This window comes from Palaemon carinicauda, chromosome 6 (assembly GCF_036898095.1).
Source record: "Palaemon carinicauda isolate YSFRI2023 chromosome 6, ASM3689809v2, whole genome shotgun sequence".
In the NCBI taxonomy this organism is placed as follows: Eukaryota; Metazoa; Arthropoda; class Malacostraca; order Decapoda; family Palaemonidae; genus Palaemon; species Palaemon carinicauda.
Genome location: NC_090730.1, coordinates 64261003 through 64283901, shown reverse-complemented (window position 1 = coordinate 64283901; position 22899 = coordinate 64261003). Strand labels below are relative to the sequence as shown.

The window sequence follows — 22899 nt, the reverse complement described above, 5'->3', positions numbered from 1 at the left end:
GCCTACTTCCTTGGTACAAAGCTACCAAGGACCTTCACTTGTATCGCTGCCACTGGGAGGGTGACCACTCACTACACTCAGCACGAGGACATGCCTGCGAACAGGTACCCTTCCTGCAGGCAGGAGAAAGGCTGTGAGGATCAGTCTCTGCCGCTGATATGAAGGTGCCGCAACCACACCCTCCTATGCCAGGACAAACCGACATAATCAATCGTCATGTCAAGCACGCCTAAAAAGAGAAAGGGAAAGTTTTGTGTTAGGCCAGTTATTTATTGTCAAGTTTGCATGAAAGAACAACAATTACATCTGTTCTCTTCATAGCCGAAATAAAAAATTACATTCCGTTACTAATATAGGTGTAAACAAGGTCGCAAGCCTAGCTCTGCTCCCCTCCGCTAACAAGCAGTGGGTAGTTATACCTTGTTTAAAAGTCTTATAGCTAGTTTCAGCTGTCGCCAAAGTTTGTATTTAGTGCCGGAACAAATAATGAAGATATAAAATAAAAATGCTAGGAAAATTTCCTTAAAATTTTCATATGTAAAGTTATCTTTCAAATGCTTTCTAGCCCCTTCACTACAATGACATTGCTATGCATCAAAACATACCTGGTGATGCAGAAGGTGACGTCCGAATACATCATTATCATTATTATCATAATTATAGTCATCATTACAAGCTTTAATATAAACCATATCAATGTTAAAATTACTCGTATATCCTACAAAAGATTATAGGACATGGTAGTGTAGCAGACACAGTTCACACTCGAGGAATTTCACTAAAAATCTCCTCCGTGATATCAGCTCTACCTCTTTCTTTCTACAGCCAATACAACGAATTCTTTGGGATTCTAGCTTTTATTTCCGATCGTGTAAGAGGTACTTTAGTCTGTTTTCATGTTATTTTAATCTGTTTTTATGTTATTTTAATTTGTTTTTATGTTTCCATGACAACATTCCCTATCTGAGGCATTACTCAAACTCCCCTTGACACCCCCAACTTAGACACATACAGTAGATCCTCACATCTCGCCTTACCACCAACTAAAATATTTGTGATTCTCGTTCTAGTCATGATTTTGTAGGGTCTATTTTAGTGTATTTCTATAATGCAATAGTGTTCAAATCACAGAGAAAACACGTAACGTAGCTCTTGAAATATCATCTGTTCTCCGCCTCTAACCAAATCGTTTTACCAGTAAGGAGTTGACATATGAGATTTACAGTATCATTTCCTTATTTCATTCCTTTTTTCTCAACTATGATTCTTACAAAATATCATAATCTTTGTCTTATAAATTTCAAATTAGTATTGTTCATTGTTTTTACAAGTAAAAGTTAGCCTACTGTCATTATTTCTATCTATTGCCATTCCACACAGTATACATCACATTCTTACATGAGCAGTCTCTCTATTTCCAAGCCTGTGAAATAGCCAAAATAGGAATGATCCAGTTCATAGTAACAGTTACACATAAGGTGGAATGACAGATGAACGAACTAACCTTATGTCTAATAAACCAAATTTTTGGGCTCGGCCATGTCGCCCTGATGGAAGGTTCCTTTAGGTAGCTTTCTAAGCGATATTTACTACAGTGATACTCCCAGAGAATTAACCATAGGTTTCCAGAATTCTAACTCCCAGCGCCAGTATCCTTAATATAGCTTTAAGGATATCGCATAAAATCAGGGGATGTATTTTTAGATACGACACTTCGCAATCTTCACCCCGAATAGATTTAACTCTTTGAGGGGGATGAGTGGCGAACGAAAGGGGAGCCATAATCAAGGTATCCAGTGGACCTCCTCTCCGTACTACTACGGGCCATCATTCCTTTGTCTGTAGCATTTAAACTAAGTGCGCTCCCAAGCTTTTCCCGGTGTTTGTTATGGATTTTTGGAATATCATGCAATCTCCAGCATCTTTATCCTCTGGAAAGTTGAGTATCTAATCTTTCCTGCGTATAATTTAAGGCTCTCTTCTCACAGTTAAATTCGTATAATTCAAGTGTGTTTGGTTGAGCGTAGCCGACACCGGAGGCGGCCATTTTGAGACCGCTGTCGCACATAATAAATGCATTCTATTTAGTCAGTAGTGCGACATTCCCAGTATTTAGCTATAAAAAGTTTAGCTAGTTAGGCAAATTATACTAGTGAAGATATCGCATACAAATTTAATTATTCCTCTTCCGATGTGACTTTACTTTTTGTATACACCGGGGACCCCGGTGGTACCAACCTTGGCCGCGGTACCCACCGGTAGACTAACTCGTTATGTATACGTTAGTAAAGTAAATCCCCACGTTTAACCTCACCATATTGTTCCTTATTAATTTGAATGGGGACATATATCCCCTAGAATTTATGGGTAAGGTTCGATATATTCTCTTTTAGAGAAAAGAGGTTAAACGCTTCCTCACTCCCTGAGCCGCTGCCATTACAGGCGGCAACCCCTATCTTTCGTCATCGCCGTCGAGTAGTAAACTCCGGCTTGACTGAGATAGTCTTACACCGTCTGTCTTCTTTGCCGCCAAGTATCCCGGCTTTGAAGTAAGATGGAAGCTCAGGGTGTACTGTCTTGCCGCCAACAATGTCGCCAACAGGGGAATCTTTGTCCCTCAGCCACCCACGACATCATCGGCACAGGAAGCCATGCTTCCTTAGTTTACAGCCGAAAGTAGGCGGCATATCTGCCGCTGCCTTTCTTCCCTGTGAACTATAAGACCCTTTCCCCTCCCCCATCTGTCCTTTAGTGTCGGCCTAGCCGTCACAACATTCTTTCACCAGTATTCTGACAATCATCCCTGCTTGCTGGGTTGACTGCGCTGCCGGCCGGGACTCTACCAGAGGCGGTTAGGTTGCCGCCTCGGCCAATTCCTCCTTATGTCCTTCCTTCACCGGAGGTGAATGCCACAGGGGGATAGACTGAGCCAGCCCTGACGCTGCCGGTGGAAAACCCATATACTGTTGAGAATTCTTCAGTCCTCTCTTGGCCTGCCATCCACAAACCTTGCAACTGGCAGTACAGCTGGCGGCAAAAGCTGTGGATGGATGGAAGCTTGAATCAGATGGATTCCTCCCCTTCCATTAGAACTCTTATTCTGCCAAGGAGACAGAAAGGCGGCAGTAGCCCTCCTACGCTTCCAGTTATTGTCCTAAAGCATAATAAGAGGAAACCCTCCTTTCCATTCTTTCTCTCTCTTTATCAGTTAGTGCCGCCAGGCACTAGCCTAACACGGGTAGTATACCGGTAAAACTACAGTATACAACAACACAGTAGTTGATAAAACTACAGTATACAACAATACATTAGTATAAGTATTTCTAACATACTCTGCGTATCCTATCACAGTCTATTGTTGGGACTGCATAACATGTTGAGGTTGAAGTAATCCCTCAGCACCCAGATGAATCCTTTGATCATTGGGACACACATAAAACACCGTTCAGTATTAATATACTACAGGTGGAAAAGTTAGTAAAAATATTCACTAACTCCGGCTCTACGTACGGGAGTCGTTCCTCCCTGTATTCTCCCTTATAGGGAATTAAAATATTAATATTGACGGAGGTCTCATCGATTGCCTAGGAGAGGAAACACAGATATGCGTCTTTCCTATTTCCTTTCTAGCTTACTATCCTAAGCTATTAAACATAATAGTAAGTATTACTATTAAAAGTATGCATTTATATCAATGATATAAACAACTGTATACTCATTTCACCCTTTTTCGTTTACAGGAGGAGCCAATGGTGACGTGTGCAGTTGTGTTCTGCAACCACAAGAGTAAGGACTTTAGTGGGTATACGATGTGCAGGTCTCATGCCCCCTGCTGTATCGTATCTGAATCCCTGAGGTACTGGGACCCGAAGGGTTGCTCCAACTGCTTGACCTTGCTGACCAACGGCTTTGGAGAAGAGAGCCCTGCCACCACAGAGGCAAGGGATACAGCAAGGGAAACCCTTCGTAGGTGGGTAAGAGGGTTCCGGAAGAACTCTCCGGGACCTTACCTACCTAACGAATCTCTTAGATGCTTTCTGTTCCCTAAGGCTCAATCTAGTGCGATAGTGCCCCAGGAACAGGTCCAGCCTTCCTTCATTCAACTGAAAATGGACACGGACATTGATAAGGCACTTGAAGGCACGCACATCCACCAAGAACGGATGTCGGAGGTGTCCACCAACACCGAACAGGACCTACTGCAAGAAGGCCCTGAAGGAAACGTGGTTCAACCACCAATGGAGGAAGAAGGATCCGTTTCGACGGTGACTGAGGACCCCCAGTTCACCGTGACGGCATATCAACCTATGCCATCAAGCTCTTCAGCCTCAACTCCCCAATCGACTACACAAGTCAACAGGAGGTAGGCGCTCCTAGCGTTGATCCAGCAGATGTTGGCAGTGTTCTGGAAGGAACAAGAAGAGATGAAGCAAGATCTCAAAGAGAGGAATAGAGAGGTACAAGAAGGGAAATGCCCTGGTGCTTCCAGAGGCTCTGCTAAGCCCCTTAAAAGTCCTTTAAAAGTATCTGACCTCCCTCACTGCTCCGAGACCAACCCCTGGAGGTATACAGAGCACATGCCCATGATGAATGGGAAGCTTTACATCTCTGCGAAGTTGGGGGCCAAACCCCTTGAAGATCTTCAATTCTGGCCCAGCTTTTCAGCGTACTCAGATTGCTACGTGAGATTGCGAGATGAACCTGCATCCCACAAGGAGAGGGTACCGAAGGAAGTCATTGTCTTCAAACATGACAAGGCACAAGCCATCCTTACCAAGACCCTGAAAGGAGCCGGGTATACCAATTACAAGACCCTGAAAGGAGCCGGGTATACCAACTACAAAGTCTCAGCATTGAGCAAGAAGCACCAAACCTTCATTGCTCCTTCCTCCAAGGCTTTCCCCTTTTCGGTGAAAGCCCACGATTGTGTCATGAAAGCATTCGAAGAGGGCAAACCCTGCCCATTTCTAGAGGAATGCAAACCATTTTCTCTAGCTATGCCCACCTGCAAGGAGAAGTGGAAAGAGGTACATCTAACCTTCTCCGTCTCAAAGTTGGACCCGGAGATAGCAGGCCAGCAGGTTAATGAGAACATTCCAAAGTTGCCAGACCATCTTTGGAGAATAGAACAGGAGATGAAAGAAAGACTTGCCGCCTCCTTGTCTCATCAGAACTACTTGGAAATGTGTGCAGGCCTAACTAAGGCACCAGATATGTACATGGTCTTAGCCAAGTCCCACATGGGTACCCTTGTGAAGGACTTATATGCCTTTGTCAGGTCCAGGAGGACCGTAGAGAGCATGTGTTTGCCGCAGCAACGGTGAAACACGAACCCAGAAAGCTGATCTCATCATGCATCTGGAGCAAAGACCTTTTCCCACAAGATGTGGTTCAAGAAGTCATTGCCAAAGCCGCCACGGAGAATAGGAACCTTCTCCAAAAGTGGGGCATGTCTTCAAAAAGGAAATCTTCCTCAGACAGTCGTCCCCAGCCTAAGAACAGAAAGGCAAAGAGACCACGTAGAACTGCACAACTTCCGGCTGTGACCATGGCCACAGTGCCTCAAATGGTAGCCCAGCCTCAAACCACCTTCCAGATGGTCCCTCAGCAGTTGGTGGACCAGTCACCTGTCTTCAACCCAGGGTTTGAGAGGCACACGGCCACCTTTCGGCCCTACAAAGGTAAAGGCCCAAAAAGAGGGTCCTCTGGAAACCCCCCAAAGGGGTAGAGGAGGACGCGGTCATGGAAACAAGTCCTCAGGAACCTCTAAGCAATAAGAGGTTCCAGGTAGGAGGCAGACTTTTCCACTTTCAGGATCGTTGGACCTTCGATCCCTGGGCCCACAGACTAATCCCGAATGGACTAGGATGGAAATGGAACAAAATTCCACCCCTTTTTCCAGAATTCTTCCAACACTCAACCCCCTTGTTGGAAGAATATACCTCAGAACTCTTGAACAAGAAGGTAATAAGAAAAGTGAAGTACATCAAATTCCAGGGAAGTCTGTTCTGTGTTCCCAAGAAAGACTTGAACAAACTCAGAGTTATTCTAGACTTGTTTCCACTCAATAAGTTCATCGAAAACAACAAGTTCCGGATGCTTACCTTGCAACACATAAGGACCCTTCTACCAAAAGGCGTACACAGCCTCAATAGACCTGGCAGATGCTTACTGGCACCTACCAGTCAGTCGGCCCCTCTCCTTCTACCTAGGATTCAGACTACAGAAGACAATATGTGTCTTCACAGCCATGCCCTTTGGGTTAAACATAGCCCCAAGGATATTCACAAAGCTAGCAGATACAATTGTCCAGCAACTACGCTCCGAGGGAGTTCAAGTAGTAGCATACCTGAACGATTGGCTGGTGTGGGCAGCATCCAAGACTACTTGTCTGCAAGCGGACGGAAAGGTGATCCAGTTCCTGGAGCACCTGGGCTTCAAGATCAATCGCAAGAAGTCTCGCCTTTCTCCAGCTCAGAAGTTTCAATGGTTATGAATCCATTGGAACTTACAGTCACACCACTTCTTCATTCCATTAAAGAAGAGGAGGAGAGAGATAGCGGGAGCTGTCAAGAGACTAATCCAACACAAGAGGATTTCAAGACGCCAACAGAAAAGAGTATTGGGCTCTCTCCAGTTCGCAGCAGGGACAGACCCAGTGCTAAAAGCACAACTAAAGGATGCATCATGAGTCTGGAGAAGATACGCATCAAACGCTCGAAGAGATCAACAAAGGTTAACCCCGACCCGATTGCGCACGCTACTAAGGCCGTGGTCAACAGCCAAGAGCCTAGCACAGACAATTATCTTGCAACCACCACAACCATCAGTGGTGATACATACGGACGCCTCCCTGGAAGGATAGGGTGGCCATTCGCAAGAAAGGAAAGTGCAAGGGAATTGGTCGCACCAGTTCAAAACCTTTCACATCAACATCTTGGAGGCTATGGCAGTCTTCCTAATGTTGAAGAAACTATCTCCTTGCTGAGCAGTCCACATCAGACTGGTCCTGGACAACGAAATCATAGTAAAATGTCTAAATCGACAAGGCTCGAGATCACCTCATATCAATCACGTGATGTTAGCCATCTTCTACCTGGCAAGAAAGAGAAGATGGCATTTATCAGCAGTTCACCTTCAAGGGTTCCGCAATGTGAAGGCGGACGCTCTATCCAGGCGAAAGCCGATAGAGACAGAATGGTCCCTAGATGCAGACTCATTCTCCTTCAACTCGGATAAAGTCCCAGAACTGCAGATCGACCTCTTCGCAACGAGCAACAACAAGAAACTACCTAGTTATGTAGCCCTTTACGACGATCCTCGAGCAGAAGCGATAGAATCCATGTCTCCTGATTGGAACAGATGGAACCGGGCTTACCTGTTTCCACCAACCAATCTCCTGCTAAAAGTCCTCGACAAGCTAAGATTCTTCAGAGGATCAGCTGCAGTAGTGGCTCCCAAATGGGCCAAAAGCAATTGGTTCCCTCTAGTTCTAGAATTGAAACTGAAGTTGTTCCCTCTGCCAAACCAAGTTTTATCCCAACTGGTTCAGAAGTCGACTGTTTACGTTTCATCATTGAGAACCAACAACCTACATCTCATGATTTTTTCGCCCTAGCAGCGAAGAAAAGGTTTGGGATCTCAAAGGACAAAATCGACTTCATCGAAGAGTACAAGTCAAGTTCAATTAGGAGACAATATGAATCTTCTTGCAAGAAGTGGGTTTCCTTTGTGAAAGCAAGGAAACAAACAGAAATATCAATAGATTTCTCTTTCTTTCTTTCTTCATCCACCTACACGAACAAGGCCTGGCTTCCACCACAATAACTGCATGTAAGTCGGCTATGACTAGACCTCTTCTGTACGCCTTTCAGGTGGACCTCACAAGTGAAATCTTCAATAAGATACCAAAAGCATGCGCTAGACTCAAGCCGGCAACCCCTCCAAAGCCCATAACATGGTCGTTGGACAAAGTCTTGCACTATGCTTCGAATCTGAACAATGAGGATTGCACCCTAAAGGATCTAACACAGACAATTATCTTTCTGTTTGCAATAGCCTCAGGGGCTAGAGTTAGTGAAATAGTGGCCCTATCCAGAAATGGAGGCCATATTCAGTTCCTAGACACAGGAGAACTGAATCTCTTCCCTGATCCTGCCTTTTTCGCCAAGAACGAGCTGCCCACCAAAAGGTTGGGTCCTTGGAGAATCTGCCCACTGAAGGAAGATGTCTCTCTATGCCCATTAGAGTGTCTCAAGGCCTATCTTCGAAGAACTTCAAACTTCAAAGAAGGGACAGCTATTCCGAGGCGAAACCTCAGGATCAAACTTATCCCTAAGACAACTGAGAGCGAAACTCACCTACTTTATTCGCAAAGCGGATACTAACAGCACACCCGCAGGTCACGATCCAAGGAAAGTTGCTTCTCCGTTGAATTTCTTTCAACACATGAACTTTGAGAGGCTCCACTCATATACGGGGTGGAAATCATCCAGAGTCTTCTATAAACATTATGCGAAGCAAGTGCCCGAGATAAAACACTTTGTGGTGGCGGCAGGTAGTGTCATAAAACCTGTTGTCTAGTGCTGCGATGAACAGTGGACTGTTTTTGGACTCAACAGTGCATCGGGTGAATAGGTATCAATACCTTCAAGTGAAAATCAATACGGTGATTAACAGACTGTTCTATATAGATGCAGAATCTAACCAATAACACCAGTGCTATGTGAACATTTCAAGACAGTGTTGATGCATATCCAACATCTGAGTGAAACTAGACATGTTTAGCTTCACAATCATCCAAGTGGCATTTTTATAATGAATTCATATATGTATATTCTTCCCTTACAATTCAGAAATATATATAACCATGATGTTTATCTATGCAAGGTTAGACTTCTACTTTATGATGTATACATTTACAATTTATTTTGCTTATGAAAATAAATAGAAAAAATGTATGTGCGTCTTCTTTTAACCCTCAGTAAATGAAATAAAAGAGCCCAGAGTTTTATTCTATTCCTTTAAATAGAATCTTGAACGTACTGATGTCCAAGGCACGAAAAGGTAATCTCTAGAAGTTTCCCTTTCATTCCTACGGATATACAAACTATGAATCCTTATAGTCGAAGTCGACACTTTCCCTACAGGGGGCAGGGAGCTTTAAGCTAGTTCCAACCTTGGTGGATATGACAAATAACGGTAATGTCATACATACGGGTCTAGCAGACCATATACGGAACTCATTCAAAGTAAAGGCACTTATACAAACCCACAGATATAGTACTTTCAAGTTAATTCTTTGGTAAGCTTCCATCAGGACGACATGGCCGAGCCCAAAAAACGGATTTGAGCAAAGTGAAAAATCTATTTTTGGGTGAGATAGCCATGTCGTCCTGATGGACCCACCCTTCTTTCCTAAATGACCCCACCCAAAACTACTCTATCAGCAACTATTCCAGCTTAAATGCAAGTTAGGAATGATGGCCCGTAGTACTACGGAGAGGAGGTCCACCAGATACCTTGATAACAGCTCCCCTTTCGTTCGCTACTCTTCCCCCGGATACCTTGATAACAGCTCCCCTTTCGTTCGCCACTCTTCCCCCTCAAAGAGTTAAATCTATTCGGGGTGAAGATTGCTATGTGTCGTATCTAAAAATACGTCCCCTGATTTTATGCGATATCCTTAAAGCTATATCAAGAATACTCGCGCCAGGAGTTAGAATTCTGGAGACCTATGGTTAATTCTCCGGGAGTATCACTGAAGCAAATATCCCTTAGAAAGCTACCTAAAGGACGATAAGGCTATCTCACCCAAAAATAGATTTTACGTTTTGCTCAAAATCTGTTTTATATTATGACTCTCTTTCTCTCTCGGGGCCAGAAATATTTCTTTGGCAAACAGTTTTTTTGTTTATCGTATACCTTATAAATTATAGATTATAGAATACTTCTTGTGTCAGAGGAAACAAATGTATGTTTTCATTACATTTCTGTATAATGTAAGGTCCATTATCATTGACAAGAAGTTTTATATCTTTCGACAGCTATGTATCGTGGAAGTATTACGGAATACCAGACACTTCAATGAATAAAGTTTTTTTTACATAGAAAAAAAAGTCTTTACCATTATTAACAGAAAATTGTGTAAAACAAATTTCTGAAAAATTATTCTAGAGTCACAATGAATGGAAAAAACCTATTCAGTTGTTTAGAGTGAAATACAATAGAGAATAAAGCAAACTTTTGACAAATTTAGTCTGTAATCAGCAGTAAAACATATGAACAAGGATATGTAGGTTATTATAGAGTAAGTGAGCATGTATATCAGATGGTGAAAAATCTCATATATAGCTGATCCAATGCCTTGTAGTGTATATGAGAAAAAAAAATGTGCAGGTCTAGGGTATTGTCCTTTATTTTTTATAATAGTCTTATAAGTGTAGATATACAAAAAAGGTTAGATATTCCATAAAAGGGGGAATGGTCAAAAGATTTTGAAGAAAGAAAATGTAAAATGAAAATGTGAAGGTAGTAAGATTTGAGGCCAAAAAGTTTAGTATTTCACTCTGCCGGCAAGGAGGTGGAGGGAGCAGGCGAGACATGCCACCAAAAACATTGGCAGCAACAATCGACTTTATGGATGAATTTGCAAATGGGATGGCTGCATTCACAGTAACTGTTGAGAATCTCAGCTCTCCTTTGCCAGTGCACCAAACCAGGGGGCAGTACATACAGTAACATGTCCACCCAGCCATCCCTAACACCCACCCTCAGACACAACTACGTGGACCACCTTAACCAAACACAGATTCAAGAATAACGCACTTCACAACACAAAGTCTTTCTTACCACTTTTCACAAGCAAAATGAGAGTTGTCATGTGTCATAAAATCTATTCATTTATATTGTATTACGATTGTTTCCAAGAACTAAATATTTATCATCTATTTTAGAGGGAGGGAATATATATTCATTTGTGTGAATATCTATATGCCAAAATATAGATAGCCAGTACAGTAATAAATAATGTTTCTTTTTCTTCTAACTATAAAGAAATATTGTGCACATAAATGATTGGATGGGGAAAGCTATGGCTGATTCTCTCTTTCTCTCTCTTATCAGTATGAAAGTTTATCGTATGCCTTGCAATTATTCACTATTGTAGTAATTTTTTTGTCAAAGGAAATGGATATTTGTCAAAATTTCTCTATGAAGTGGAATTATTGCGTAATCACTTAGCAATAACAAAATAAAAATGCAAATATGCAAATTAAACAGGCAATTACGGGTTAAAAAATATATCCAAGAGTAACAATTTTTGTAAGCAGCTACTGAGCTGGGACCGGTGCTTCGTACAGAAGGGGTTAAACAAAAGAAATTGGTTGAGTAACAAAAACATGGGCATTGATGCACTCCTTAAAGACAACTATAAAAGAATAGTTATATAAAAAAAATGAATAAACATTATTGGAGAAGAACTTAAGCTGCAATCTGACACAATCCAAGGGCATTTAGATAATGGGAAACATGAACTTGTTCACAGAAATGTGCTAAAGATACTCGACACTCAAGAACTGAGAAAACATTATGAGCAGTGGCTAATCTGCAAGGAGGAGCAGTTTTAAAAATATTAAAGTTTGGCCTTTATGCACATTGCATGAAAATAAACAACCATAACACAAATAAAATATGCATGACTTACTTAACACGTTTGTCACCCCATGTTGCAATAACTTCCATTGAGTCAGGACAGAGTTTCACCAAATCTGATATGACATTTCTAGGAAGCCAGTTGCATAGTTTTTCAGATGACATATTAAATGGGAAGGAAGACAAAATTTCAGACACTTTATCTATATCAATAGATGGGCCAAATTCATAAAGATGTCGATGCCAAACAGTAGAGGCTACATCTAAATTACCCTGAAATAAAATTAAAATGTGTAAAACTACAATAAGTAAGTTCCAAAGCAATGATCATAATACTTTTAACACTAATCATGATAACATAAGAGGTTTCTTAATTAGAAAAGGAATTATGAATAATACAAAGCTCTCTACTGTATATGTAAGACTTATGTCAGTTGACTAAGAGTTGCAAATTTTCATGATTGTCAATGTGTGTTAAGTCTACCACATACACACCATATGGCTAGTAAACTAATGGCCTATAAAAAAAGTATCATCATGTAATATCGTGAGATAAAAATAAAGATATAAAGAACTATTTCTTAGTTTGAATTACAAATTAACTTTTTTTAACCTTAGTGTTCTATTTCTATAGCAAAATCTCTTAAAACTGAAAACTTTCTAATGAATGAATTTTTGAGAGAAACCCAGTCCTTAAAATTTGTCAATTTTGTAAAGCTTAAAATGCCATAACTCTGGTAAGAGTTAAAATCTACAGGCCAGGAAAATTTCAATATAAAAGCAACTAGGTGACAGCGCTCATTCCATAATTTTCAAATCTTGTACCAGAATTAACTGGCCCTATTACCTTACCTTCTGAAGATGCAAAATAAATTCTTCCAGCATATCAGTGCGGGAGAATGCTAACCAATGTTGGATGTCGGAGGCAGGGAAAATGGTTTCAAAAGTTCGAAGCCTGTAAGTACTTTCGCTGACTTGTTGCATTAAACTGCTCAACTTGTCACCCTCTTCTGACTGTCAAGAATGAAAGATAATTATTCACTTTTGAATGTAAAGAATACAATGTGAGTACTATATCGTGAAATTACACATAACATATATAAAACTGGAAAAGGTATCCATACCAAATTACACAATTTTCAAAGGTACAATTAAAATATAGATGTAAATATTACATGAAGACCCAGGGATCTTTATCTTATAAATAACCAAAACTTCTCAAATTATAGTAGTTAACTCTCTTTCCCTAAAAAATTTATCCTATCATTTAGACCATTGGTTACCAACCTTTATCTCGAAAGTTCTTGTTCGAAAGTTGCTAACTATAAGCAAGTATAAAATGATTAATCCTATTCTAGCTAGAGATCTTCAACACAGGTTATTAATATCTCTTGCTGATGAAATTGATACTCAATATAGTGACCTTGTACTCTTCATGGAAGTGCGCTGGCTAAGTTGGGGAAATGTTCTTGAAAGATTTTAAAAGAGGGTATTCACATGATGAACGTGATGATCCAAAATGGCTGGCTGACCTTACAATTAACAGACATCACATCTAAATTGAATGAGCTAAATCTAGAATTCCAAAGGCAAATTAAATGTTTGTCTCAGATCTCGAAAGGACTCTTACATCACTTCCCTACACTGGAGAAATGTTCTCAGTCTCCTAAACTTCTACATATGCAAATAAGCTCAACGTGATTTTGGATGAGTTCAAATGAAAGTAGGCAGACTTCAGTAACGGATTCACCAGCCATCACATTCCCATCTAACATTTGTAACACCAATGTTACTGATGTAGCATCTCATCTTTTATCTATTTTCAAACTAAATATCAGTAACCTCGGAATAGAAATAATTACTCTGCAAACTGACGTGCAACTGAATAGCAACGCAAGACGATAAAAAATTCTAGACATTAGTAAATGTGAAGCAATTTCAACAACTGAAAGAATTATATAAAAAATTTCATTCCTGCTTTGGCTCAACATACCTATGAAAATCAGGATGTTCGACAATGAAAATCTTAAAACCAAGAATAGGTCACGTCTCACTGATAGTCACATGAATGACTGCATGAGAATGTTAGTTAGGAAATACTGTATACCCCTGAAATATCAATGTTAGCTGATGTGATGCAGAACCAGCTATTAATTAAAATTTCTGAAGGTGAAAATATTAATTATATTGATATAAAATAATAAACATTCAAGCTTATGTATGTATACTGTATATATACCACCCTTTACACTAGGCCTAAAGATTATGCTCTCTCTCTCTTGCATATATATATATATATATATATATATATATATATATATATATATATATATATATATATATATATATATATATATATATACTGTATATATATATATATATATATATATATATATATATATATATATACATATATACATATATATATATATATATATATATATATATATATATATATATATATATATATATATATTTATATATATATGGATAGATATATATATATATATATATATATATATATATATATATATATATATATATATATATATATATATATATATATATATATACATATATACATATATATATATATATATATATATATATATATATATATATGGATAGATATATATATATATGGATAGATATATATATATATATATATATATATATATATATATATATGATCAATTTTGCACATTTTTACGTGTTTTTCATATTCAAATATAGTCTATATAAGCTTGCCGACCAGGGTTCGATTCCCGGCCGGAGCCAAGCTCTTGTCTTTGTGTGATTTCGCCTGGGGCTCTGATCCCGAGGTCGTTAAGAGAATCCAGACATTAATATATCAAAAATATATATGGCTTATTTGAATATATATATATATATATATATATATATATATATATATATATATATATATATATATATATATATATATATATATATATATATATATATATATATACAGTATATATATATATATATGGATATACATATATATATATATATATATATATATATATATATATATATATATATATATATATATATATATACAGTGAACCCTCGTTTATCGCGGTAGATAGGTTCCAGACGCGGGCGCGATAGGTGAAAATCCGCGAAGTAGTGACATCATATTTACCTATTTATTTAACATGTATATTCGGACTTTTAAAACCTTCCCTTGTACGTAGTACTGTTAACAAACCACCCTTTAATGTACAGAACACTTAATGCATGTACTACAGCACCCTAAACTAAAACAGGCACAAATATTAAAGGCGATTTTATATCATGCGTTTCCTAAACACCTAAAAAGCACGATAAAAAATGGCAACCAATGTTTTGTTTACGTTCATCTCTGATCATAATGAAGAAACAAACTCATTTAGTGTACACATATATGTATAGGTTAGTTTTTGCATCGATTATATTGATTATACAGTACTGTATGTTGATTTTTTTATTACCAATGTTTTAGTTTACGTATTTTTCTTAGGACTTCCAAATGAAATCTTTTTCTTTATGACGCCGCCTGAAACGACGGCGTGTACGCTCAGTAAACAACCACGCTCAGAACAAACAAGGCATTTAACGCGCATGATGATAGTGATAAATAATGATACAGTACATACAGTATTTACAGTAAAAGCATTTACAAAATATGTTACCTTACAAATATAAATTATACAGTATTGTACGTAGCAAAGCAGGAAAACAATTTACGAGAGAGAGAGAGAGAGAGAGAGAGAGAGAGAGAGAGAGAGAGAGAGAGAGAGAGAGAGAGAGAGAGAGAGAGATTGTTTTACGTACGTAAATGTAAATTCTAAACAAAAAAAATATGATAGGTTACAACATGTAGACTTTTAAAACCTTCCCTTTAACTTAATGCATACAGTACGTACATTACTAAACAATAAAACAGGCAGTAAGAATAATAAAGTAAAAAATAAAGATTGTTACTGTACTCACCACGAAAGAAGTTGAAGAAAAACTTGAATGGTGATGGCGATGAATTTGCTGCACAGTAGAAATGATGATGATGAAGCTGATGATGTGTTCTACTGTGCAGTCAATGATAGTATTTTACGTCTCTTCAGACGGAGGTGTCTTTTCCTGGGACACCTCTTCAACTTCTTCCTGGGAAACTTCTTCAATTTCTTCCGAAGGCGTACTAGCAGGAGGAACTGGCTCTTTTTTGCGAGGCTGGAAGAACATTGTGATCGGAAGTTGTTGCCGCTGCTTCTTTTTTCGATCCAAGAGCATCCTGTAGGGAGTCATGATGTCATCGACCTTGTTGGAGAATTGCATCGAGCGAACCATATCCTCGTCCCACTCTTGTAACATTTCTTTCGCCTCCTTGATATGGTTGCAGAACTTGGCAAGCCGTTCTAATGTTAAGCCCGTTTCTTCGACATTTTCTTGGGTCTCTTCCTGGGTATCACTCTCTTCCTCACTTGCCGATTTCGTCAGGTCTTCGAGGTCTGCGTCAGTTAGGGGCTGGGAATGGCAGTCCAACAACTCGTCGACGTCTTCAGTCGTCATGTCGCCAAACCCGTCACCTCCAATTATGGCAGCCAACTGCACAGATTTCCGTATTGCAGAGTGTTGGATTTCCGACGGAGTAAATCCCTTGTCGTCGTAAACAATATCGGGCCACAACTTCTTCCAGCTCGCATTCACGGTTGCAGGTTTCATCTCTTGAAGTGCCTTCTGAATATTCTGCAGGCACGTGGCTATGGTGTACTGCCGCCAGTACGCCTTCAAGTTGAAATCTTCATCCTCGTCATCTTGGGCAGCATCCACACTCGCAACGAGGTCCGCCAAGGTATTCTTCGTGTAGAGGGCCTTGAACGCCCTGATAACCCCCTGGTCCATTGGTTGAATTAATGACGTGGTGTTGGGTGGCAGGAACTCAACCTGAATGCCCTCATGCGACAGGTCAGTTGCGTGTCCACCAGCGTTATCCATAAGGAGAAGGATCTTGAATGGCAAGCCCTTCTCTACGAGATATTTGCTGACTTGCGGGATAAAACACTGGTGGAACCAGTTGGAGGTCAGCATCTTCGTAATCCATGCTTTTTGATTATGCATCCAGTACACGGGAAGGAGATTCTTATTTTTATTTTTCAAAGCGCGAGGATTTTTCGACTTATAAATAAGCCCCGGCTTTAACAAAAATCCAGCAGCATTGCCACACATCACGAGGGTAACGCGATCCTTGAATGCCTTAAAGCCAGAGGCTTTGGCTTCCTCTTTGAACAGGAAAGTTCGCGACGGCATTCTCTTCCAAAACAAGCCAGTCTCATCCATATTAAAGACTTGTTCCGGCTTGTATCCACCTTCGGCGATAATATTCTTGAACGTCTGGTTCACGTAAGTTTCAGCAGCGGCAGTGTCAGCGGAAGCAGACTCCCCATGCAGGGAAACGCTTTTCAGGGCGAAGCGTTTCTGAAACTTCGCGAACCATCCTTTGCTTGCGGAAAAACGTTTCTGAGGCTGGGAATCAGTGGATGTCCCTGGTTGAGGATCATCTGCATCATCATCATCTTCAGCATGGTTGCCGTCGTCGTCTTTAGGTTCCTTTGCAGCAAAATTCTCATATAAACTCAAAGCCTTTGTTTGGATGGTGTTCGTATCCAACGCTATGTTCTTCTTCCGGCAGTCGGCAATCCACACAGCTAAAGCACCTTCCATGCGTACGATCGTTTTATTACGCGTTGTAACGACTCGCTTCGCTGATCTGCTAAAGGTGATTGCAGCCGTCTTTCTAATGTTCGCCTCGTCCTTTTTGATATAGCGAACGGTGGATTCGTTGATGCCAAAATGGCGGCCGGCGGCCGCGTAACTTCTACCATCTTTTAACATGTCGAGAAGCGTAACCTTCTCAGCTATCGTCATCATCCTTCGGTGGCGTTTAGGCTCACTACCAGCCTTAAGAGAAGCAGAACGCTTGGGAGCCATTACAGTAGGATTTACGTACAGTACTGTAACAAAAAGTTCAACTTAAAAAGGTCGCACACAGCACAGATTAAACTTCACAAACTTAAGAACGTCTACTCAACGATACGCGGTAAGAGAAAGTGAACGATCCAGCCCCGCGAGAACTTTGATGCTGCGGGTAGAAGATGCGGGCAAAACACCAATCACAGGCTAGATAACAAAACTTGAGTTCTGATTCGTCATCTATCAGCGCTTGAACCAATCACAACCCGTCTTACAGTACTATGATGCGTTGGTTACTCATAGAAGATGCCCCGCGCATACTGAACGTACGTAGATTAAGTACAATACCGTAATAATAATAAATAATGATAATACTGTACAGTAATAATAATAATAATAATGATAATAATAATAACAATAATAATTTTATTAACAACAACAATAATAATAATAATAACAATAATAAAAATTTACGTACGCTATTTTACGCCTCTCTCTCTCTCTCTCTCTCTCTCTCTCTCTCTCTCTCTCTCTCTCTCTCTCTCTCTCTCGTACGCTTATTCGAAATGTGATTTTTGCAACAAAGAATATTATTGGATGCAGTACTGTACTACGTACGTATACATACAAAAGATTCATGGAAAAGAAGCACATCCATTACAGTATACACCATTCTAATATGGTATGACTGCATCTGATTTGCGTTTCATGTTCGATTTAATTTTACTACGTACTGAATTATCGTATGATCACATTCTCTTTTCGTGTTTTATTTCTTTCTGTGCTGAATTATATATCATATGTAATGCAATGAACAATCAGTAAGAGCAGATATTACTAATTACAGTATTAATGGAATTACAGGTAACAAAATATCGTATTTGGGGGTCTTCAGATTTCGCGGTATTTTCGAATTTTCCGGAAAATCCGCGATATGTATATATATATATGGGTTATGGAAAAACCCCGCGAAGTGGTGAATCCGCGATTGTCGAACCGCGAAGTAGCGAGGGTTCACTGTAATATATATATATATATATATATATATATATATATATATATATATATATATATATATATATATATATATATATATATATATATATATATATATATATACTGTATATATATATATATATATATATACTGTATATATATATACAGTCAGCGCGAATCGGTCTGTCCGGGTAGTGGGCCGGACACAGCGTTACGCGTAAATCGGAGGCATGGGGTCTATCGGGGAAAAAATCGACTGGGACAAATTGACTAATTGGCATCTTTTTATACAAGTTGGCATCTACATATCTGCGTAGGTGGAAGCTAGTCAGTGTGTTTCCTGTAGTCATGGAGTGAAGTTGTGTCAGGTTGAGAGGGCCGAGTTGCAATCGTTCTTTTGTGAGTTCGCGTGGCATTTTTGTCTATCAAACCCCCCCCCCCCAGTGATGTCTAGACCCCGTACAAGTCACGATGACATTGTTAGAGTGATAACCTGTCATAATTTAGGTCTGCAAACGAAGGAAATAGTGAAGAATACTGGCGTGAACGAGAGAACAGTGAGGCGCTTGGTGGCCAAGTTCAAGGCAGGGGGTAGCGCCGAGATCCCTTCTCACTCCCAGGCTGGTCCCCCCCCCCCCCGAAGTTTCCTGATCGTACTTTAGTTATTTTAAAGAGAAGCCTAGAAGAAAATCTAACATTAACTGCTAAGCAACTGAAAGAACAAAACCCTAAATTGTTGAGCGACGTCAGTGTTCGTACGATTCAGGAAAACCTGTCGAAGCGCCTCGACTACGAGAAAGTGATCGCGAGAAAGAAGCCCGCTTTAACTGAGAAACAAAGGAAGAGGAGGGTTGCTTTTGCCAAGACATACAAGGATTGGACCTTGGAGCAGTGGCGAAGTGTCTTGTGGAGTGACGAAGCGACCTTTTGTGCGAGTGAGACGACCGGGAAAAAAGAGTGGAGGCGAAAGGGGTCAGATCCTCTTAAGCCTAATCTCACGGCCAAGACAGTTAAGCACCCAGCATCGCTTAGGGTCTGGGGTTCGTTTGCCTACGGTGGTGCCCCAAGCCTTGTTGTTTTGACTAAAGGCATATCGGTAAATGCTGACCACTATTTGAGCATTTTGAAAGACAATTTAGCGAATTGTTTTGCAGCTACAGGAGCTGAAATTTTTCAGCAGGACGGTGCCCCTTGCCATACGGCTAAAAAAGTGAAAAAGTGGCTGGAAAATAGCGAAGTGAACTATATTCCTGATTGGCCAGGTCAAAGTCCTGATGTTTCGCCCATTAAGAACCTTTGGGCGATAGTTAAAGCCCGCCTTCGTAAAGAAGTGACGACAAACGTGACACTTCTCGAGGCGGCGCTCCATAAGGTGTGGGCGGAAATACCTGCCGAAATAATCCAAAACCTCGCCGAGTGTTCCTCAACGACTTTTGGAGGTCAAGAAGAGGAAAGGCTACCTTATAGACAAGTAGCAGGGATATTGGTGAGTGTTCAATTAAATTTTTATTGATTTATATTGTGTATTAGTGTAGATATGGGGGGGGACCAAAATGAATGCACGGCGGATGCTGCCCGGACAGACCGACCCGCGCTGACTGTGTGTATATATATATATATATATATATATATATATATATATATATATATATATATATATATATATATATATATATATATATATATATATATATATATATATCTATCTATCTATCTATCTATCTATCTATCTATCTATATATTGTTTACGCCGGTAGACGGCAGCACATCGGAGGGATGCCAATCGAGCGTCGCCTTGATCAGTCCTCTCATCTCGTGCGCATCGTGTGGTTGTTCTTTATTCGCTCCGTTATTAACAGTGTTTTTTATCTTCCTTTTCTCAAGTTTCATTTTTTATTTTACTTATAATCATGGGTCCTAAAAAGCTTAGTTTTGGTTCAGGAAGTAGTAGTGGTGAGAAAAGGAAAAAGTCAATGCTTTCATTAGAACTAAAACAAGAAATAATAGAAAAGCATGAGCAAGGTGTGCGTGTTAGCGATCTGGCTAAACAATATGGCCGGAATATGTCTACGATCTCGACGATCATAAAACAGAAGGCAGCCATTAAAGCAGTGAAACCATCGAAGGGGATCACCATTATTTCTAAACGTCATAGCCCTACTCTGAAAGAGGTGGAACGCGCCTTTTGTTGATCTGGATAAAGGACAAGGAGATTGTTGGCGATACGATCACTGAGACGATCATTTGTGAGAAGGCCAGCGCTATCTATTGTGACTTGAAGCGGGCTCTGGGGGTGACGCGGGAGAGAGTTCAACCGATCCTACGACGGAGGAATTCAAGGCGTCTCGAGGTTGGTTCGAGAAATTTAGTTAACGGACCGGGATTCATTCAGTTGTTCGGCATGGAGAGGCTTCAAGTTCGGACACCAAGGTTGCTAATGATTTTGTTAAAATGTTCAAAAAGATCGTGATGAAACCGGTCTGTTTTGGAAAAAGATGCCTAGTCGAACATACATTACCGCCGAAAAGAAGAAAATGCCTGGACATAAGCCTATGAAGGATCGGTTGACTCTTACTCTTTGTGTCAACGCCTGCGGGGACTGCAAAATAAAGCCGTTATTAGTTTACCATTCCGAAAACCCCAGGGAATTTAAAGCACATAGAATTAATAAAGACCTGCTACATGTTCTATGGCGTTCTAATTCTAAGGCTTGGGTCACTAGGCATACCTTTGTGCAATGGGTAAACGTAGTTTTCGGCCCTACTGTCAAGAAGTACCTTCAGGAGAGGAATTTGCCTTTGAAGTGCTTGCTTTGTTTGGAAAATGCACCCCCTCACCCCCCAGGACTCGAAGATGATATCATCGACGAATACAAATTCATCAAAGTGTTGTATCTTCCACCGAATACCACCCCTATCCTCCAGCCCATGGACCAGCAAGTCATCTCTAATTTTAAGAAGCTCTACACCAAGCACTTATTCAAGCAGTGCTTTAATGTCACGCAAAGCACCAACTTAACTTTGCGTGAATTTTGGAGGAGCCACTTCAATATCGTGCACTGCTTAAATATCATAGACCAGGCTTGGGAGGGAGTAACTCGTCGGACACTGAATTCAGCTTGGAAGAAGTTTTAGCCTGATGCTGTTGCTCCCAGAGATTTCGAAGGTTTTGGCCGCGAGCCTGGACCTGTGCTTGCTGTCGAGGAAGACGTCGAAGAGATTGTATCCCTTGGCAAGTTCATAGGTCTGGAGGTCGATGAAGATGACATCACCGAACTCGTCGATGAGCATCATGAAGAGCTCACCACCAAGGAACTCAAGGAGCTGCAAGCCGTGCAGCATGATGAGTTCCAAGCGCAGTTGAGTGAGTCGGAGGAGATCGAGGAGGTAGGTCACATCTTAGGTACGGCTGAAATATAACAGATGTTGGCATATCATCAACACGTGGTTGATTTCATCGATAAGCATCACCCACAGAAACTTCAGGTTTGCCGTGTAGTTGCGCAGTTCGGTGATGTTTGTTTAACACACTTTAGAAAAATTCTCAAAAGCCATACCAAGCAACTTTCTCTCGATAGTTTCTTTAAAAAATCTACAAAACGGTCTAGTGATCATGATGAAGAGAAAGAAAGTGAAGCAAAGAAAAGTGAGACCGAATCAAGTGAAAGTGATGCAAATCAAAAATAGAAAAAAAAAACAATGTAAAAAAAAATTAAAAATATAAAAATGAAAAAAAAAAATAAGCTAAGTTAGGTTAAAGTTCAAGTACTGTAGTGTAAGTTAGAGTAAGTTACGGTACGTTATCGCAGTTTCCGTCTCTACCTCCTCGCTGATCATTCATCTCCTCCTGCGTAGCAATTCCTACACCTGTGCTGGCCTGTCGCTAAGATAAAGTGTTAATAAAAACCCTTTTTTTATTTATCATTTCTTATTATTCCTTTTGGGATACTTCTGTATTATTCAATTGTATTCAAGTCATGTGTAATTATGTGTAGCAATTTATATAGATATATATATATATATATATATATATATATATATATATATATATATATATATATATATATATATATCTATATATATATCTATATCTATAATATATATATGTATATATCTATAATATATATATATATATATATATATATATATATATATATATCTATATATATATCTATATCTATAATATATATATGTATATATCTATAATATATATATATATATATATATATATATATATATATATATATATATATATATATACAGTATATATATATATATATATATATATATATATATATAT

General features: G+C 39.7%; 1 protein-coding gene across 1 annotated transcript in view; it reads right to left on the bottom strand.

Moving 5' to 3' along the window:
* Window positions 1-22899, bottom strand: part of rod (rough deal) — a 291539-nt gene that overhangs the window by 164188 nt on the left and 104452 nt on the right. Inside the window, exons 11-12 of the mRNA XM_068375218.1 lie at window positions 12505-12666; window positions 11705-11925 (exon numbers count right to left, since the gene is read on the bottom strand). Coding sequence (XP_068231319.1) covers window positions 11705-11925; window positions 12505-12666 — 383 coding nt within the window. The remainder of the gene's footprint in view (window positions 1-11704; window positions 11926-12504; window positions 12667-22899) is intronic.